General features: G+C 40.0%; 1 protein-coding gene across 3 annotated transcripts in view; it reads right to left on the bottom strand.

The window, feature by feature from the left end:
* The window catches only part of MAPRE2 (microtubule associated protein RP/EB family member 2), a 155409-nt gene that overhangs the window by 71306 nt on the left and 63437 nt on the right, over nucleotides 1-20666 (bottom strand). Inside the window, exon 1 of one of the 3 annotated variants that reach the window (XM_007058782.4) lies at nucleotides 18016-18420. The exons of the other annotated variants lie outside the window; for them this stretch is intronic. Coding sequence (XP_007058844.2) covers nucleotides 18016-18134 — 119 coding nt within the window. The 5' untranslated portion in view covers nucleotides 18135-18420. Of the gene's footprint in view, nucleotides 1-18015; nucleotides 18421-20666 lie in introns of those variants that run through there. 3 annotated transcript variants of the gene reach the window in all.

The following is a 20666-nucleotide window of genomic DNA, read 5'->3' on the forward strand; positions in this document are numbered from 1 at the left end:
GAGTTGTAAAATTTTAAAAATCTACATAAAATTTAGATAGGTCACTGAGGATGAGTTCTGATCATCTGTGACTGCAATAATTTGAAAGAGATTAATAAATCTGTGGTTGGTCCCCAATGAAACCAAGCTTGAACCCACCAAGAGAGACTTTGGATTTTAGATTCTCTTGATACAGTTGTTCAACTCCTATTTAAATTAAAGGGTTGCTAGGCACACTTATGAAGACAATACAACTGTATATGTGGAGCCATTTACAAAAAGCAAAAGGTATCATGATATAAATACATTGCCGCTTTATTAAACTCCTGGGTTGGATGCAGCAGACAGCAGATCAACCCATGAGTAGATTATCTTTTGTTCTGGGCAGAGGACGATTAGCAGTTACACATCATGCTTCTCACCAGTATGGAAGATTTCAAAGTGCTTTAACAGATAAAGATTTTATCCCCATTTAACCGATGGGAAAACAGGCACTTTTCAAAATTGGCCTTTAATTACAAGTGCCTAAAACTTGAGATGCCTAAGGCCACATTTTCAGAGATGCTGAGCACCTGCCACTGGCTTTCACTGATGTGGTGGGTACACAGCCACTCTAAAAAGACTGGGACTGTGCAAGCTTTCCTTCAGTTCTAACTTTAATTCTCACTCTGCAATTCCAGTCCAGACTACCCATGGTGTTTAACTGCTGGGTAGTTTTCAGATGGACAAGATTCAGCTAGTTAGCAGGATGAAATCGCGCAATTAATTTAATTTTTGACCTGTGCAGGATTCTCCCTTGCATATTCAGAGCACTGACCTACCGAACCACTCATGTATGTGGGCTTCAAGATAAGGTACCGTAACACTACATACTCATCCTCACTGGGGACCTAAGCAGATTCCAAACTCCCCACACACTTACTAACTGCTAACTATGTATAAAGCTCATTCAAGCAATAACTAAGCAGGAGTGAAGAACAGAACAATTTATGAAGATTCAATGAGTGTAAGCATCAAGGAGGAAGGGGAACTACTTAGAGTGGTACAAAGGGAATGACTAGAGGGAACAGGATAAAAGTCACAAAAATTGAGGCTAAATGTTAGGAAGAACTTCATGACAGTGCAATCTATGAGACTGTGGAATAGCCTCCCCAGGGAAATTGCTTGAGACATCTGAAACTAGGCTGGACACTAGAAAGTGTCCTGTAAGGAACAATCTTTCATTGGCAGAGAGATGGGCACAGTAAATATTTTCTATTCTTAGCTTCTAGTTACATAGAACCAGGAGATGATCAAGGACCAACCCTTCATGTCTAGAACTGCTTGACCCTCCTACCCTACATATTTCAAAAGACAAACATTTCTAAGATTAAAATTCTTATTTTAAAAATGTTTTGTGCCTGAAAAGGATCAAGAGCACTCCATTACAAACTATTTCATAGCCACTCTTGCATTATACTTAGAGGAGGCAGGGGCATGATCAGCAAGGACAAATTTAACTTTAATTAGCTAATCTTTAATTAATTTCTAACTGTAGTTTCATATGGTCTTCTAATATATTTGTTTAAATACATTAATGCTATTTGATTCCACCTATCCACCATTCTCTAATATACCTCTGGATTTTTCTTACATGAATAATCTCTCAAAATTATAGTCATGTCACCCAGGGCCCGATTAAAGCATTCCAGAGCTTTAAATGTCTTACCTCTGCACCATGGCCCTGACACTTGGGGAGCTGGTGGCAGGGGCTACCCACAGAACAACCATCTGCTGGGCAGGTTTCCAACACCACAGACCACCTGAAAACTGGGGATTCCACACAGTCCTCAGTTTCCCTTCCTGCCAATGCCATCTCAGCAGAGCTACAATGGGATGGCAACACTGAGCCCACACCATGTGTCTTCTGTTAGGTTTGTGTTTTCAAGCTTTCCCGCCCAAATGCACCCATAAGAACTAGAAATATATATATGATTAAATGAAAGCCGGGATTCTGACATAATGCGATTGTCTGAGCAGAGGCCTTAATCTAGCTCTGAGAACTCCTGGTATTGGTCTGTGCAACCTCAAATAGATCAATATTAATAAGATGACTTATCTGGCTTTAAAATTTCAGTCATGTCACCTTTAGTAGTTTTCTTCCAAGACTAAAACAGTCGCGTCACTCTCCTCACATATTTGGTTGCCTTATGCTGTACTCTCTCCAGCTGCAGTGGGTGCACTCGGAAAGTTGATTCTGGTTATAGAAATATTACCAGTATGTTCTCTAAACTTAAAAATTCATTCCCATTCTGGAGATATTACTGCCCCTAACAGTATTCCTTCATTTCAAATGCACACACTGTATAACTTCCAAATTAACTTCAGATAGGGTGGCCAAAACTGGACTCTACACTCCCTTGTGGAATAAACTGACCTTTATAAAAAATTGTTTGCTCATCATCATTTAATTTATGTAATAATTTTTTTCTTGATACAGGCCAATATTCTATTAGCCTACTTTGTTGCAGCTGCACAATGAATCAATTTTAATGTTGGGACCAGGATGGATAAAAACAAAATTTTAAAAAATGATTTTTTAAAATTTAAATCCTTGCATTTTTAAATTTAAAAATGGCATTGTTTTGAATGTTATTTAAATTATAATAAGTTTTTTCTTTCTAACAATAGACCTGTTTAAAATTAAAATTTAATATAAAATATGTTAAGGCCTAAACTCACTACAATCTCTTAAAACATTTAAGTAAAAAATAAATAGGCTGAATTCATAAGCCTCTATCAAAAACTCTGAGTCAAAGGATGCTTGTGCATACAAAGAATGAATCAGGGGGGAAAAAGATCTAATTTCTGAGTTCAAGCTTTATAAATATGGCATAATAGGTCACGTATCGTATTAAGGGCTCGATCCTGTGAGAGAACCAGGGGCTGTGCTACTAGATGCAAGAGACCAGCAAAGTCATCACAGGCATTGGGACCTGGCCTGTGACTCCAGGAGACATCATCATGTATCTCATCAGGGTCATCCATTGAGCCCACCTGGATGGTCTCATACTCCTATTTTAAAGCTTCTTCCTACCTGGGCTCTGACTGGCTGTTCTTAAAATTATGAATATTTATGATTCCACCCACCATGGAAACGTAGTTCCCGGTTCATGGCAAAACACTGATCTGCCCAGTAACAACCAGCCCTTGATTTTGAATCTGGGCACTTCAACTAAATGGCCTTGCTCGGTGTCCTTGCACATACACACAGCCAGATACAAACAGAATTAGTTTCTCAACCGCCCCCCGGTCCCTACAAAAATAAAATGCTGCAGTGCAAAAGGCAGATGGTTACATGAGTTGAAGCCTTGGATTGTTGTTAGCTTGTTTTTATAGTGGTAAGGGTAAGGTAGAGCGGGAGAGTTAAGTGACAAGGGAGAAAGAACAGAATATGCAACAAGGAGTAACACTGGTGTTAAAGCAGGACACTGTGGGAAGAATGCACAACATTCTTCAGAATGCAGTCTCTAGTGTTGATTTCAACATCAGGGAACAGCAGAAAAAAAACTGCTATTGCTGTAAGTGGTAAAATAAACCCTATTTGGAAGTATTTTCAAGAAGTTCCTGTACCTCTGAATAAAAGAGGAACGCATGCCAAATATAAACACTGCAAAAAAGAGATGCAAGGGCTGGTTGTCAAAATGAAACAACATTATGAAAAATGCTCCTCAGAAGGCAATGACTTTGACGATGATGTGGACAAGTCTGACAATCTAGATCAACTAATTAGTAAACTTATTTTTGCACTATTCATATGGACTGCCTACCATGTCCTACTATGCTAACAAACTTTAACTTTGATTATTATAGTAAATTTATGTTTTGAGTGGATTACTTATGAATTTCAAAATGTTTGTGTTCAAAATATAATTGGTATGTTAGTTTGTTGTCGAAGTATGTCAATGTTTTACTGATACTGCAGGACTTCTGAAGTGATTTCTTAATTGCTCAATATAATCAAATCTCCTAGGTGAAGATTTTCTGTTTAAAAGTAAAGTTTTACTAGGGATTTATTAATTTCAACATTTAAAAATGTTCTTTTTTCAAACTGTTTGGTATGTTGCTAGAAATAAAAGTTTAACTAGATTTAGATAATCCTTATGCTTTATTAATTATTTCCCCTATAAAACTAAGTTTAGAAAATAAGTTATATCATTGAAACAATGGTACAAGCAGCTGCAGTAGAAGGACTCTTTCATTTACAATCTTATTTTTTAAAGCAGTGCACTTAGTAATACTCAGTGAGAGAGAGTGACTTTTTTCACCATTTTCTTTCAGGGTCCACCTGAGACATAAGGGGTTATGATGATCCATCATCTGAAATGTCTACAACTTCAGAGACTTCTGCTAGTACCACCAACAGTGCTGCAATTAAACATATATCAGACAATAAAATTACCTATATTAAAAAAGACTTTCTTCATAATCCAGTAAAATGAATGAATTTGTAATCAGGACCAGCAAATTCCATCAAGACTCCACAGACGAAAAGATTGCTTGGTTCATTTATGCAACCAAGTCTTTCTTTCATCTAGTTCAGAACAAACATTTCATTTATACGATTCAATCATTACAACCAGCATACACTCCTCCAGGCAGAGCAGACATTGCTGGAAGGCTGCGGGGTACAACGTATGAGAAGGAAATTTGAACACCGAGAAAAAATTAATGAATTTTCCATCAATCTGAGTGTTGATGGGTGGAGCACGTACACTCTGATCCAGTAATATGTTCTTGTGTCACAACAAAAGGTGGGGTTTCTGTCTTACAGAAACAACTGATACATCAGGAAATGCCCATACAGCAGACTGCTGAAGAGAAGTAGCAGTAAAAGCTATGACAAACGGCAAATAAATACTTAAGTATCAAGTGCATAGCTTTGTTACAGACAATGCTAAAAATGTAGCAAAGATGAGAAGAAATCTAGAAGAAGATAATCAAGAGAACCTGAAACTTGCAACATATGGGTCTAGTGCTCACTTGATGCATTTTTTAGCCAAAGATTTAAGTACAACTCCAGAAATAAAGGAAAATGGTGTTTAAATTGCAAAATACTTCTGTTACAACTGCTTTGCTTCAGCTTCACTGAAGAGAGCAGGAAACTAATTCTTTCCCAAGATGTACAATGGAATTCATTGGTTGACTGTTTTGAGCTATTTATTAAGAACTGGCCTATCCTGATAACAATTTGCAAAGAAAAACACGACAAAACAGATGGAACTATCAATGTAGCCAAAGTAGTCAGCATTGGACTAAAGAGAAATGTGGAATATATGCTGAATATATTGAAACCTATTTCCATAGCATTGAAAAAACTGCAGAAAGATTGCTGCTGTATTGCTGGTGCTGTTGAAATTTGGAAAGAATTGAAGAGACACTGAAGAAATACTCAACAAAACTGAATTCCAGGCAGTAAAGAGCGGCTGGATCATGCTCTTACTACACCAAATTTTCTTGCCAATATCCTCAACGCACCAGTCATGCCAACCATAATAAATTTCAGGAGTGGAAGTGAGCCATTCAAGCAGTACGTGTTTGCTGATGATGTTGCACCACTGAACTGGTGGAAGTCACTAAATAAGCACCTGGAACTAGAGTTTGTTGAAATGATAAATCACCTTTCAGTAGCTGTAACCTCTTTCACAGACACAGAAAGAATATTTTCTTCATTTGGACAAATTCATTCAAATCTGAGAAATCAACTGGGAGTTGAAAAAGCAGAAAACCTTTCTATCTCTTCCAGTCTATGAATAAAAATGAGATGGGAGGGGATGAGATCAACTAGTTTTAAAAGTTTGAAGGACAATCTAAGTAATTTAGGAGACTGTCTTATTTTCAAGAGACTTAGGCAAGCGGGAGCTTAAGTTACAGTCACTTTCACTTAAGCATATTTGAACATTTTCCAGTCTGACTTTAAATATACAGATAATCCCTCTGTTTATTTAATACATCAAATTTAGTTGATAAATATGAAACATGTTTTGATATGAAATGTTTATATATCCAAAATGTCTAAGATTTTGTTTAATAAAAATAAATTTTATATGCTGTTTTGTGTGTTTAAATTCCAGTTAACATCCTAGCACAGCTTGACACAAACCATGATCAAAAATTATCTAGTAAACAAGCAATGTTGTTCATCATTTTCTAACATATTAAAAATGTATAATTTAAGAATCTGAAAACACTAAGCTATATAAATTGCTTAAATAAATGTATATAATTATAGCGTACCATCCTAGATATCAAAAAGATGTACCAAATCTAGTATAAAAAGTCTCTATTTAGTTGTAAATCAACATGTTTTAATGGTTGAACCAACCAATGAGAATGCAACTTTCTTTAGAAAACTGAAGTAGAAATGGGAAAGTTGATTAAAATCAGTTATTTAAATCAAGACTTTTCACTTGATGATTTAAATAATGATTTATATTGCCTTGATTTAACCAATACACCCTGGCTGAAACTATCAATATCAGTGGTGGGCAACCTGCAGCCCGTCAAGTTAGCAAGCAAGCCACTGGCGAGCTGCAAGACAGTTTGTTTACGTTGACCATCCGCAGGCTCGGCCCACCTGCAGCTCCCAGGGGCCGCAGTTCGCCGTTCCCGGCCAATGGGAGCTGCGGGAAGCCACGCGTGCCGCAGGTTGCTCACCACTGATCAATATACTACGATATTTTCCCCCAAATCTCATTTCCCCCAACCACACTGGTCTCTGGTGGAGCTCCTGCAGTTTAAAAATTATTAGACCGTGTAAGAGAACACACAAACTAAAAAGAACCAGCTGTAGTTTGTCAGACGATCCCTCTTTTATATCGTGCTAGTTGCCTGAATACCCAAGAACAGAATTACCAGTGGCCGTTCAGACACACCCCTTTTATCTTGAAGGGCTAGCAAAGTTGTGTCCTAGTTCACCTTAAGCTAAGAGAAAGGTGGATATACTGTTTAATAGAATTTGTCCTCCTTTAATGGAATATTTTAAGGTCAAGTCCTAAAGTACACTCCCATCAGACACATGGTGACACTAGAGAGTTCAATCCCCACCATAAACACTGTAAACAACAAACAAGCAATTTAGTTGAAGACAAATGCATCATGCAACAAACACCTCAACATGCAGTAACCTATAGGCACACTCTGATATGTACATTAAGTTGCACACTGTAAATATGTATTTTTTAAACCCTTGGACTGTCAATCTGCTTACAGGGTCATGTGACAAAACAGGTTCACTCTGTAGGCTTTCCCCCCGCCCCCAACATTAACCAATGTGCAAGAAGATGACATGGGTCACATGACACTTAGATTTAACAGATGTGGCTGTGATCTTTATTGAATTTCCTTAAGGGTAAGAATTTAAAAAGATAAACAAAAGAAACAGTATTTTTCAATTCACCTCATACAAATCCACTCAGTCCTACTTCTTGTTCAGCCAATCGCTAAGACAAACAAGTTAAGTTTTCATTTACGGGAGATAATGAAACCCTCTTATTATTCACAATGTCACCTTAAAGTGAGAACAGGCATTCACATGGCACTGTTGTAGCCGGCAATGCAAGGTATTTACATGCGAGATATACTAAACATTCATATGCCCCTTCATATTTCAACTTGTAGGCTCTAAAGTTTTATATAGCTGCAATCAAAACGAAAACAAAGTAATTCTGCATTTGTAAGTTGCACTTTCATGATAAAGAGATTGCACAACAGTATTTGTAAGAGGTGAATTGAAAAATACAATTTCTTTTACCTTTTTTACAGTGCAAATATTTGTAATCAAAAACAATAATATAAAGTGAGCACTGTACACTTGGTATCATGTTATAATTGCAATTGATATATTTGAAAATGTAGAAAAACATCCCAAAATATTCAGAATAAATTTATATTGGCATTTATTATTAACAGTGAGATTAAAACTGCAATTAATCATGACCTTTTTATTCTCGTGACTAATTACAATTAAAGAAAATCATCATAAAGTCTGATGTCATCAGATCATCCATTGCCATGAAAACCCACTACTTAATTATTATGCAGAAACTCTATACTCTCCTCCCCTTTCCATTGCCCTATGAACTTGTGGTCATTTCTGTATAGTGATATTGTAAAAGAAATGTTTCCCTATAATTTGCACACTACCATCCTGCTGGATGAAATTAGGTAACAACACATTTCAGGAACAAAAACACCAGTCTGGCACAGCACAAGCTGTCAAAAAAACAACCTTGTGGCACATTTACAAAAAGTTATTTCTAATGTCATTTTTTTCTTACCATCCCTAACAGACTATAGCTATACCAGCAAGTCCTTTGTAGTGTAGACTAGCCCTTATATGCCTTGTTCTGAATCCATTTAATTTCTATCATATTCTAACATTGTATTCTTTGGCAGGAAATGGTGGAAGTGGTATCGGAAAGACAGACCCTGTCCTACATAAAGGAGTATTAGCTAAAATTGATACTAATCCATGGCATGTGACCTAGAAACCACAGAAAGGGCACAGAAAGAAGCTACATTACTTTCAAAGGAGTGTTTGGGCCTTTATTTAAAGATCCATGCTAGACAGTGAGTCGTGCCAGGCTGTAATGCACAAAGATGCCTAACAGCTGCGCCATTTTGATTTTTGGGATGAAAAAATATGGCAACTGAGAATAGCCTGTTTTCAGATTCTGATTCAGAATCTGCATGCACCTTGTGTAATATTTTGTAAGACATTCACAATTTTTAATATTGACAACTGGGCAAAAAAGTGTTACAACAGGGCCCAACACAAATCATTCAAATTTAGTACAATTAAGTGAGTTAATCTCATAACCCTCTCTGTGTTCAACAAGATTCCAACAGAGTTCTGTTATTTCTGAGCTAATGCTGTAGTTTCAGTATGACACATCCCTTTTATTTAACCTATTTTAATTTCACAGCCTCCATGTTTCCAACTCTCACAAATTATATTCTTTCTGTAAATGAAACTCCTCAAGAGGCTTCTCTCTCACTGGAGATGTATACTCCACCTCCACACAGCAAGCCATTACTCAGGATTTCTATAATGGTTTTAATGATAAGCTACCCTTTATAAGCTACTGAATACTGTAACAAATATTTTAATGGGATATATATTGTTTTAATGCGTCTCAATCAGGCAGCTATCGCACTAGTTCGACAGGGATTAACTTTAAAAGGTTTTCCTCTTCATAATAATGTATAAATCTACCTGAGGCATATTTTTATTTTTTAGAACACAGTACTGTACTAACAGCCCTTCTGAGAATCCACACTCTGCATTCCACAGTGACAAACAATAATTTGCATTCAAGTGCATCTCTGACTAAATGCAGCTTTTTTAGGTTGCAGACTCGCACTGTATGAAAAAAAAACCCTGCTGTATGAGGAATGCTCATTTTACATACTTCTAATAATATATCTTCTCTGAAATGTCACTTGTCCACAGCCCTTTGGACTGAACATGTCCTAGAGCTTTGCCAAGAAATGCAATACTGAAAAATGAGTATCTAAAGAGCAGCTGAAATTACACTCACAGTACCTGCCCACACCACAATATAAAAAAAACAAAACACACAACAAGAGCACATACACATTCTTAATTGATTTTCCGCATCTCCGTGAAGCAAAATGATGGGCTATTCCTTTCTTCAGCTGCACATTGCAGTACCATTAGTGCAGGAGCCTGGTTATGCAGACAAAAACATTGGCTAACATTTTTTCACTTGAGAAATAGTTTCTTGGTCAATTCCACTGATTTTTAAAATATTATTCTACAGCACTCTTAAAACCCCCTCATTTACACAAGATCATTATAATAATCTTTCCCTTCCTTTACTATTCACATATGTCCCAGATTCATAACATGTGATTCTTTTCTGACAAGGCAGTAGGTGAGAATTGCCCCACTGATTTCAAATGAGTTAACTGGTGTAAAACTAGCATAAATAGGAGCCAGATCTGGCCCACAGCCTGCATGGGACATTCCTCCCCCAGCAGCTCAGTTTGGCACAGTTGTAGGTTTTCCTATGAAAGCTACATCCTTAAGCCTCCCTTCACTGATTAATGTTTACATTTCCTCTTGATGAGCCAATCCTTTTTGGACAGCGTGACAGAGAAACAGATTTAACTGAATTATGATTCAGTTAGTTTGTTTACAGCTATCATGAAAGGAAAATGAAATCAAATTGGTCAAGCCAGACCTTTAAAATACATATATGATTTTACCAGATGGTCCTAGCCTTCCCTGTGATTTGGTGTGCACTAAGTGTTAGTCCACAAAACTTACTCTTCAGCAAGACTTCAGTAATAAAGAGCTTCACAACCAGAATATTGCATGCAAATAGTAGATCCTCATTTTGAATTACGCTGTATTCATTTTAGTATTAACAAGATCACCAGTTAATGGGATTGACAATATGTGATAAAACCACTCATTTTCTAATATGAAACTGCCAAGAGGGCTGGTTGGAAAGTCTGCAGGGAGTAAAAAGCTGACACATGCTAATCTGCTTCCTTACCAAGCCTGAGCTATGCCTTCCTTAGAGTGGGAGGATGAGTTCAGAAATTTTTCTCCAACAATTGTTACACATTTCAAAAATTCACTTGCATTTTGGAGTGAATAAGTGCTACAAATATAGCACTACACTATGTTAGTTTTCATTTCCTACCCTCCAACCCATTGTATACATAGGAAAGGTTACTGCCTGATATAACTTCATTCACTGCCTCACATCTTACCATGAGCACGGGCATGTACCTGGCATGGTTCCCAACCTTCCCCAACACCTGCTCGTTCTCCAGCGAGAGGGAGACCATGGTGTGCACTTATATAGGGTGCACCATACTGCAGCCTGTCTTCCCGTTCCTCCAGAATCTCCTCCTGAGGTACTGGCTGCCCTTTTCCCCCACACCTCCTGACCCAAGCACACACTGTCTGCGACCCCACAAAGTCATAAGACCTCCTCGTCAGCCTGCACCTGGCACTGGCCAAAATGGCCATCCATCATACCAGGAGGAAGAAGCTGAATGGTGGGTGCTCTATGACTGTGGGACCTACTTTCGGTCCCTCCTTAAGTCACATATCCAGGCAGAGTTCCTCTGGGAAGCGTCCACTGCCTCCCTGGACACCTCCGAGGAGCAGTGGACACTGTCTGGGGTTCTCTGCTCAGTGTCCTCCTCTGAATCCCTGACTTTATCCCTCTGACCTTCACTTCCATCCCTGTTTTCTCATTTGTTGTTCCCCAGATTTAGCTGATGCCTGGGTTTGGTGGCTCCGGGGGAAGGGGCGGGGGGGATGGAGCTTTAGCAATGGCCAGGCTGACATCTACCAATCCCCAGTGCCTCAATGGGTCCATTACACTTCACAGAACCTAGGCCTGCACAGAAGGTTCTATTCTTATAGTCTAGTCCAAATGTGACAAGGCAGTTAGACCTCACTCACTCCACCCACATAGCAAAGAACAGTTAAGGTTTCTACCTTGCTCCTATCAATTTACTTAATACCTTTCTTCTTGTGGGCAAAAACCATGCAATTCCCCACACCGATGTCCCCCAAACTACCCAACCTGCTTTCCATATAAATTCTGTTAAGACATTTTTCACTGTCAGCTGCAGTGGCAGCAGGAAACACTAACCTCACCAGCAGGAAAGTACCTAGCAACAAGGTCTTCCCACAAGAGGACAAGGCTGGGGCGAAGCCAAAAAGGTTATTCCTAAAGGATACATTAGGTTAAATTTTCTAATATCTTAAGTCTACTCTCTTTTTGCGAGCACCCACACAACACTGGGGTGGTGACCGTATTAATAAGCAGCTCAACAAGCTGTACCTTTAAAATAAAGCTCACCTAGCCACAGGATGCTTCATAGACCCACAAACGCAGCATACATTTCAATTCTACCCAAAGCACTTCAGTCAGAGAGAACCGGCCTGAAGGCTGAAAAGAGGATGGTATGTTGAAAAAAGTTTTAGTTTCACTTCTTTACATGACCTAATGCTAGACTGTCTTGCAAGTCATAAAGAGGTTCTCTTCAACAAGAATCTAAGTTATAATCAGAATAGGATCCTCAACAATTTCAGGCTGAGGAATATTTACATTTTGAAATGTCACTGCAATGCTATTGCGCAAATGAGATCAGCCCCTTGCCCTACAGATCAGCTGTAGTGTTTGAGTACACTCAGAACATTTGTTTTGCCAAAACAAGTTCTCTTTAGGTAGAGCTCCACGGTGTGCCACTCTAGCCCATTTTGAAAGCAGGATCTCTCAAATGGGCTATATCCATTGAAACTAGGGTGACCAGACAGCAAATGTGAAAAAATCGGGACGGGGGTCGGGGGTAATAGGAGCCTATATAAGAAAAAGACCCCAAAATCAGGACTGTCCCTATTAAATCGTGACATCTGGTCACGCTAATTGAAACAGTGTCTCCAATTTATTCCAGAATCAGAATCTGCTCACTCCAGTTTTTAAGAAGCAAAAAATAGGCTTTTTAAAAATTAAAAAAAACCCAATAGGCTCTGTGAAGGGGAACTGGGATGAGATAGGAATCCAACCTGTATGAGAAGAAGAGAAAGAACATCTATTGTCCAACCTACAAGTAGTAGGCAAGAGGTAAGGAAAGATTCTTGCATCACTCATACAAGTTACACTGGAGACTAACTGCATCCTTTAAGTCACCATTTAATACACACAGGACATTATCATGGGTATTACCTTACCACGGTGGTAGTATTTTACTTCAGATGCTTTGACAGGCAAGAGGGGTTATCAAAGAGAGTCCATACCGTCTGGAATGGAGCCAAACATATAGGATATGATTTTCAAAAGCACTCAGCACTGATCTAAATCTGTTCCCACTGAAGTCAAAGCTAAGACTCCCATCAACTGCAATGGGAGCAAACAGATCAACACTGAGCACTTTTGAAAGTCTAACCTTTATATCTAATTTATAATAGCACTTGTCATGGGTAGCATTTGAAATTTTCAGAGACTGAAGGATGTGGGACTGAACGGCAGTCTGTGAGCCTTACTTATCCAACCCCATAAAATGAGAGTACTTGTCTATTTAGTATCTTCTCCCATAATTCCTTGCAACAAGACTGAGCCCTATTCTACTCATTTCATCCATGTGAATAGTCTTATTTAAAGTCAATTGAACTATTTGCTGGAGTGCGGCAGGCAGGAGTTTGTGTTCTGTCTAACCAAACTAAGGTAATGCAATAAATCCTTCTTAAATACTTAAGTAAAGAACACAGTTATTTTGTACCAAAAAGTAAATTCCACTGCTCTAGACATACTGAGGGAATAGATTAACTCAAAGAGTAAAATATCAGTGGATGAAACTAGTTTAACAATACAGAGAAACCCTCGAGACATATAATGCAGGTTTTCTTAAGGATGAATGATTCATGGTCCAAAATTCTCAAGTAGAAAATTTGTCCAGGACTTAATACAAGGGAAACAAAAGATGTGAAGGACGATTCTAGACTTCTGGGTCCTAAAACAGTTAACATTCTACTGTTAATTTAACTTTATCTTCTATAGGCCAAAGAAATTACCATCAGAAAATCCCTATACCAACTGAAACTCTGGACATATCCTGTCAAACATTATAGTTTTTGTAATCAGTGGATGAGGACACCATCACTTCTGTTCCACATTCGTTATTATGCACAGAAAAGCTATACATCAGCAGTGTAAATACCAGTTTCTCCTTAAGAAGAGAGAAGAGGACACTTACAGTAGGCAAATATTTATAACTAAACAAAGATATTGTGTCAGAAAATATATAATCTGTACTCAAGCTGTATGTACAAAGCAAAAAGCCTGAAAGAGTCCTAAAAAGTTTAACCACTCATTCTTAAAAGCTTAGGGTAGTGAAGTAAGTGATATGGCTAGTGGACAAAAGGCCAATTAATAAATCTGATTTCCCAACTGCATGTGGATAAAACAAAATTAGGAGTGGTATCCAAAGAAAGAGGGTGTAAGACTCCACTATTTCAGTGAATTAAAAATTTTACCTCAGATTTGTAATATGAAACTTGACGAATACTTTAAATATTTGTGTGTGGCTGGTGAACTGATTGAATTGCCTAGATTGTGGCATAGGGCGCTGTGGCCAGGTGCCTGTTTAAAAATGTCCCCACCCAGCTCTGTCATTCCTGATTTGCTGCTTTACTGATTTACTTATATTTACCTAGGGCAGAGAATTATAATTATAAGCAAATATGGGGCTATTCTCTGGTGGGAGCCAAGATCCATTCTTGGCCATCAAAATTTATTACACCTTAGTGCCAAACCAAATTTACAGCCAAGCCTCCTTAATGAGATGTATCAAACGAACACCTCTTGTCCTTCCTTTCCACCCCAGAAATATCATTTTAATAAACTAATATAAATTTAATATTTACAATTATTTACTGTAAGATGCAACATGATCTTATGGATTGAGCACAGAGTTGGAAGCCAGGAACTGCTTCAGCGTTCGAATAGTAGCTTTGCTATTGACTCTCTAGGTAACCTACTGCAAGCCACTTAACACTCTGTATATGTGTTCCCATATCTGTAAAATGGGGATATCTACCTCACAAGGATGTTGAAGACTATTACATGGGTTAGTGGATAAAGCACTGTATTGGGACTCAGGAGACCCGGGTTCTATTATTTGCTCTGCTCCTGGAATGCTGGACGACCTCGGCCAAGTCACTTTGTCTCAGTTTCTGCATCTGCAAAATGGAGAGAATACTCCCTTCCTTTGAAAAGTACATTGAGATTTACACATGAAAAGCACTGTACAAGAGTTAAATAATGCCTAACAATATTAAATATTATAAAAGCACTAATTTTTCACTAGATTAACAAATATACTTTTGTTTATTATGACCAACAACCATTTCCTTTGTTTAAAATAAGACGTGTTTACATAAAAGCATCTAAGATATATTATGGAGGATAACTTGAGATGGTGTCGAACATTGTAGGAGACAGATACAGTATTTGCTTTTCATGAAAACATAGTAGGCACAGTCTAACTTGGCCAAACTAGATTGCGAGCAGAATGTTTTTTGTTTGGTTGGTTTTTTTACATAAGATTTGCCCAACAATTGACTTCTACTTCATGTTTTAGGATTTTTTAAAGAGTACAATTAATGCATATTTCTAAATATAGATGGAACCAACTAACCATCAGAGTCACGCCAGCTTGGAGTGTGATTTTATGAGATGTTTGTTCTGGTCGGTATTTGAATATGAAAGCTACAAGGAAAATGCAAAATGCTACACAAGAAATTGGACAGAAGTTTATACAAGGTGCATTTCCCCCATCTCAAATTCAATTGAACTAATAGTCCAGCACGATCTTAGTGGGTGTGATGCTGCCTTTCAGACGAAACATAATTTACTTGTGTATAAGGACTTTCATCCTACTAGAACTCAGGGTACTTCAGAGCCCTAAACCAACTGAGTCTTTAAGGATTTCATGGCAGCTTCAGCAAAATAGGAATGTGATCTCGTGTCATGATAAAATCCCAATTTAGCTATTTAACTAAATATTTCCTGTTAAGTAGTGTTGACTTATATAGCAGTTTTCATCTGTAGATCTCAGAACACTTTATGAAAGTATCATTACCCCTATTTGATAGATAGGAAAACTGGCACACAGACAGGTGACTTGTCCCACATCACAAGGCAAGTTGTTAGCAGAGCCAAGAACAGATTCCAGATCTCCTGAATCCCAGTCCAGTGCTTATTCACAAAATAAAGTTGCCATTCAAGCTTGCATTATTCATTTAACTATCCTAAAATGATGTATAGTGATAGTGTTGACAGGTAATGTGCTACATTCCATTCTCACAGGTGCGTGAATTGATAAAGAGGATTTAAAACATCTTGAGGCCTGGTCTCTGGGTAAAAGGCTAAATGTAAGCAATTTTCATGTAAAGTATTATTCAATTGATACATTAATTTCCACCGTAATGTTTCCAGTAGTCTTACTACAGCAATTTTTCAAAAATTCTATTTTTGGGCATAGTCTTGTTGATGTGAATATCATTCCAACATGCATTATTGTCAGGCCAGAAACTGATTATTTTGTTGGTAGGTGCAGAAGTACTAAATGTAAACAGTGATTCCTCTCTGGTGCAACACTGCAATGGGAGGATCTTATTGACCAAGGGGTTTCAGCAAACACTGAAGACAGTGCTATCTTTTGTAAGTCAAAACTGGAGTGCCTAACATTAAAACTTACTTCTATCAAAAGATTTTGTTACCAGAATACAGCACAACTGCAAAGACGCAGCAGAATGCTTCCATTTAGCCATGTGGTAAAAGTCCAGCTTTCCTCTCAAACAAAACTATGCTACATGGCAGGAATTTAAATCTACAAAATGAGAGCTTCAGTCTTCCTGCCAGTAGGAATGATTCTTTACAAAAGGTGAAAAACCTATTGGAAGTTTAATAATGCTGCTTTAAAACTAAGCCCAATGAACTCTATCGACATAAAGGAAATGCCTGTAGAGACCTGAAGGCTTCTGGGAAGCAATAAGATTCTAATAAAGTGCAGGCTAAATTTGTGTGTGGCATTCATGGTAGAGTAAGCACTTGGATTCCACAAGTATGTCACCTCACCACATTAATTTGAGTGCTAAGCCATGAGCTTTTGGGGGAACTGTATGGATTCAGCCAAGATTTACTTACAAGGTTAATATTGTCATAACTGAGTTATTAGGGCCCAGTTATTCCTAATAAAAAATAAAGTAAAATACTCTGATTTTCTTTGGCTAACTTAGCAAAACACTCAGGTTTATTTTGATCCAGTTCTATGTACAATCAGATAGTATACATTATCTAAATATTTAGCTAACGTTTTAAGGACAGTATCATTTCCTGTGGCTGGTTTGAGAATATGAGCTTTGAAAGATGTGTGTGCTCAGAAAAGGCACAGCTTGCTGTCATCAAGGCAGCATTTAAAATAACTGCATCTTAACTTTAGAGGAGATAGGACTGATCATATTATCACGCTTCAAGTCTACAGCTCAGAGCACATAAAACTAGTTGTATTCAAGGCTACATTGTTATCCTTATCAAAAAGGCAAACAATTTTAATTAGCTTATCTACTGGACCATATTGTCAGATATGTTAATGTAAAACGGTGCCAACAATACATGCCAAACCATTAATCAAAAATGCTTACAACTGCAACAAAGAACACACCATCCTCAAACCATACAGTCAAAAATGTAACGCAACTGCCTCCCAATTGGAAAGAAGGGCTGTGTTCCCTGCCACACACCAGAATCAAAGAAAAGGCACGGGGATACGCAGTGTCTTCTAGAAACGGCTGCAGTCCACCTGGTCGCTAATAAACCCTCGGTTTCGAGGAGGAAATGTTAGTGAATGTGTGACACCGTGACCTCTGCTGTCAAGCCTTCCACCAATCAGGGAGCAGAATTCTTACAAAGCTCCATCAATCTGGCGCTTTAACATCATCATCGACTGCAGTTTAATCTAGAGGATTCCATTTTTCCTGCACGCACCAGGGCAGGCAGGCACAAGCCGTTTTGACTCCATCCCTTCGCCTTAGCTTTCACGAGCAGATGCCCAGCGACCCCGGCACAGCCAGAAATTCGGCGCTGCAGCCCAGCTCCCTTTGGGCGACCCCACAGATCTCTCTCGCTTGCATTTTTTATCAACACGCAAGGAAGGAGGGGTCTGTGGGGCGGGCGGGGGAGAGCCCCTACAGGCAGCAAATCTACTCACAAAATGTTTTCCAGCTGGACAATACAAACGCTATTTCCAACAGCCAGGCTTCCATGCAGGCGAGGCAGGACCCCGGCTAATAGGTCCCAGCTTATTTTTAACACGCCGCGGAGAGCACGGCGTTTTGTTATGCAATCCCCCTGCCTGTCCCTTTGCTGCAGTGCCCGCAGCAGCCCCCACCCCAATCACGCAGGCACCGCACCCGGGCGATCCCCGCAAGCCAGCGCGGGTTACCTGTAGGAACGCTCCCCGCGCACCGTGTGCTTCCTGAAGGGGATGATGGTGCCGTTATCCTGCAGGATGTCGTTGTTGTTCTCGCCATTTGGGGACAGCGTTTGGGTAGGTCCCGGCATTGGCGCGCGCTCCCACCCCCACACGGCTGGCTGCCTGGCTCGCGCGCGGAAGGTCGGCGGAGAGGCTGCGCCGGGGCTGCTCTGCTGCTTTGCCACAGCGGCTGGCTGCTCGCGCTCGCGCTCCCCTGCCCACCTCCCTCCCTGCTGACGTCAAACCGCCCGGAGCAGCACCCTGGTCACGTGACACGGCCCCCCTCACCATGGCAACCAGCTAACTCATCAGATCTCCTCGGTTCGCACCCGGGCTGCGGCGTGGCCGCGCCAGTGCCGCCCAAGAGGCGCAAGGGAGGCGGGGATGGGGGCGGCCTACATCTGGCTCGCAGCGCGCCAGCGCCCCCCCGCCCCCCACCCCTGACAACAGCCTCGCCGCCTCCAAAGCCAGCCCTTCCTCTAACCGTTTCCTTTCGGTCCCCTGCGCGCCGTGCAGCTGTGTACACAAAGCGCCCGGTCCGGGCGGGGGGCGGCCCTGCAACCTCCTCAGGGCCGGCGCGTCCCCACCCACCGGCCCCTTGCAGGTCGGCTCCAGCCAGGGAGCCGGCCCGGGAGCCGGCGGGCTGCACGCGGGGCCGACCCCAGGGCTTGCGGAGTCACGGTGAGGCGGAAACGCTGGAGCACGGCCGAGCCGCATGCAGCGGCGGGGCTTTACATATTAAATGGACCTTCTACCAGGCGGCTGCACGCAGCCCTGGAGAACACACTGCGGGGAGCCGCCGTGACTGGGGGGAGGAAGGGGGCGAGCTGGGGTGACCCCGCTCCCCCCCCCCGTTCCCTCCGGTCTTTTCCACCGTAGCTTTAACTTTGCCCCCGCGGAAAGCCCGATTCTTCTCCGATGATTGGTGGAGAAGGGTGGCATGGCAAAAAGCCATTTTCACGACGCAGAGCTGCAACACGTCCTTCGAGCCTGCTTCATGTGACTAGGGGAGGCACTTTAGCGTTTCGACCTGCATTTATGAGGGAGCAAAACAAGCGTTTGTGAAAGATCATAATCCACCGTCATCTCTCCCCAGTAATACGCAGATATTTTTCGTCTCAAAACTTCCGGAATTCGCATGGAAGCCTCACAATGGTCGCATACAACGCCCGGCTGGTCGTGATAAAATCCAAACATGAAAACCGAGCGCGCACTCGCTCACACGCCCACCTTATTTTGCCCCGGTATTTTTCTATTTTAATGTGCATGCAATATTTGATCCCCCGTAATGCAAATATTTCCTCTTACTTCTCCTCATTTAAAATGGTGCAGCTTTTGAGGAGTGGGGGGGTTTTTGTTTGTTTTTAAATAGAAAGTAGATCTGACCCTTACTGGAAAGGGGCTGAATTTAAATGTACATTATTATGTAACTGTATATCAGAATTGAGCCCCAGCCTGTAAAGTATTATAAAGGTCTAAATTTAACACCTTCCCAGTACCCAGACCTGTAATTGCCTTCCTTCTCCTCTCTGCTACTCGGACTGGATTTCCGTATGAGACCCTAATCCACTATTTTGTGTCCTCTAGCTTCATCTGAGACTATGCTTAAATGAACATTTTAATCTTCATTTTTAAGTTTCCAAATTTCTTTCAATTTCAGTATGTACTAAAACCATTTGATGGCTTTCCTTTTTAAAAAAATCTTGTTGGGGGAGGGTGCAAAAGGGGAAATGGTGCCAATATACGGTGAGAGACTACTGAATAACTAGCATTGCTAATAGAATTAGCAGTTATGTTAATGGCCATGTTAAGTACCTCTTCCTTCCCTTCTCTTCCACCCCACAATTTAGAAACAGTTCCCTATCCCCCCAGGCTTTTTTGCCCCTTAAACCACTCTGCATATCCACAGATATTTAAAGTAGCAAGGAAAATTATCTTTGACTTTAAATACTGTGTATTTTTAACAAGTAATATTATTAATTTATATACAAGTGGATTAAAAGCTTAATTGGGCACCCACCATTATGAGAGGTTGAACCACAATGGTTCCCAGATGGTTCCCAGATACGTTAACCAAAATCAAACCATTTAAATGAGTTTCTCTGGCTGTTCTCTGAAACCCACATAAGCAAAAGTGTGCATTGAACTGTGTGGGAGGACAGTCTCTTAATTAGGTCTATGGAAACTCAAGGCTGGGAGTTGGAAAAGAGTAATGAGTAATTGGGCAGATGCCTCATGATATTTTTGGCTTCAAAATTAAAAAAAAAAAAAAACACACTTAAATTCACCCTTTTAAAATCAAGGGTTTGATCAAGTGGAAATCATGAGATATTTATAAGTGATTAGATCTCAGTGACAAGATTTAATAAAAACCTCACAGCTTTCTCAGCTATCATAAAGACAGACTCTGACCAGATTTATATTTTCTGACAGGGTTAGCAATTTCCCCTCCCCTCTCTGAAAGTAAAATTCATGCACTGATTAAAATATGGTCCATTTGTGACCTTTCAGGTGGATTTGATGCTTAGGAAAAAATTACCTTAGTTTATGGAGTTGCACTTATTGTATAAGTGAGGTTTTTTAAAAAAAAAAATCCAAAGAAGTTCAAGTATAATTAATTT

Source organism: Chelonia mydas, chromosome 2 (genome assembly GCF_015237465.2).
Source record: "Chelonia mydas isolate rCheMyd1 chromosome 2, rCheMyd1.pri.v2, whole genome shotgun sequence".
Taxonomy (NCBI): domain Eukaryota; kingdom Metazoa; phylum Chordata; order Testudines; family Cheloniidae; genus Chelonia; species Chelonia mydas.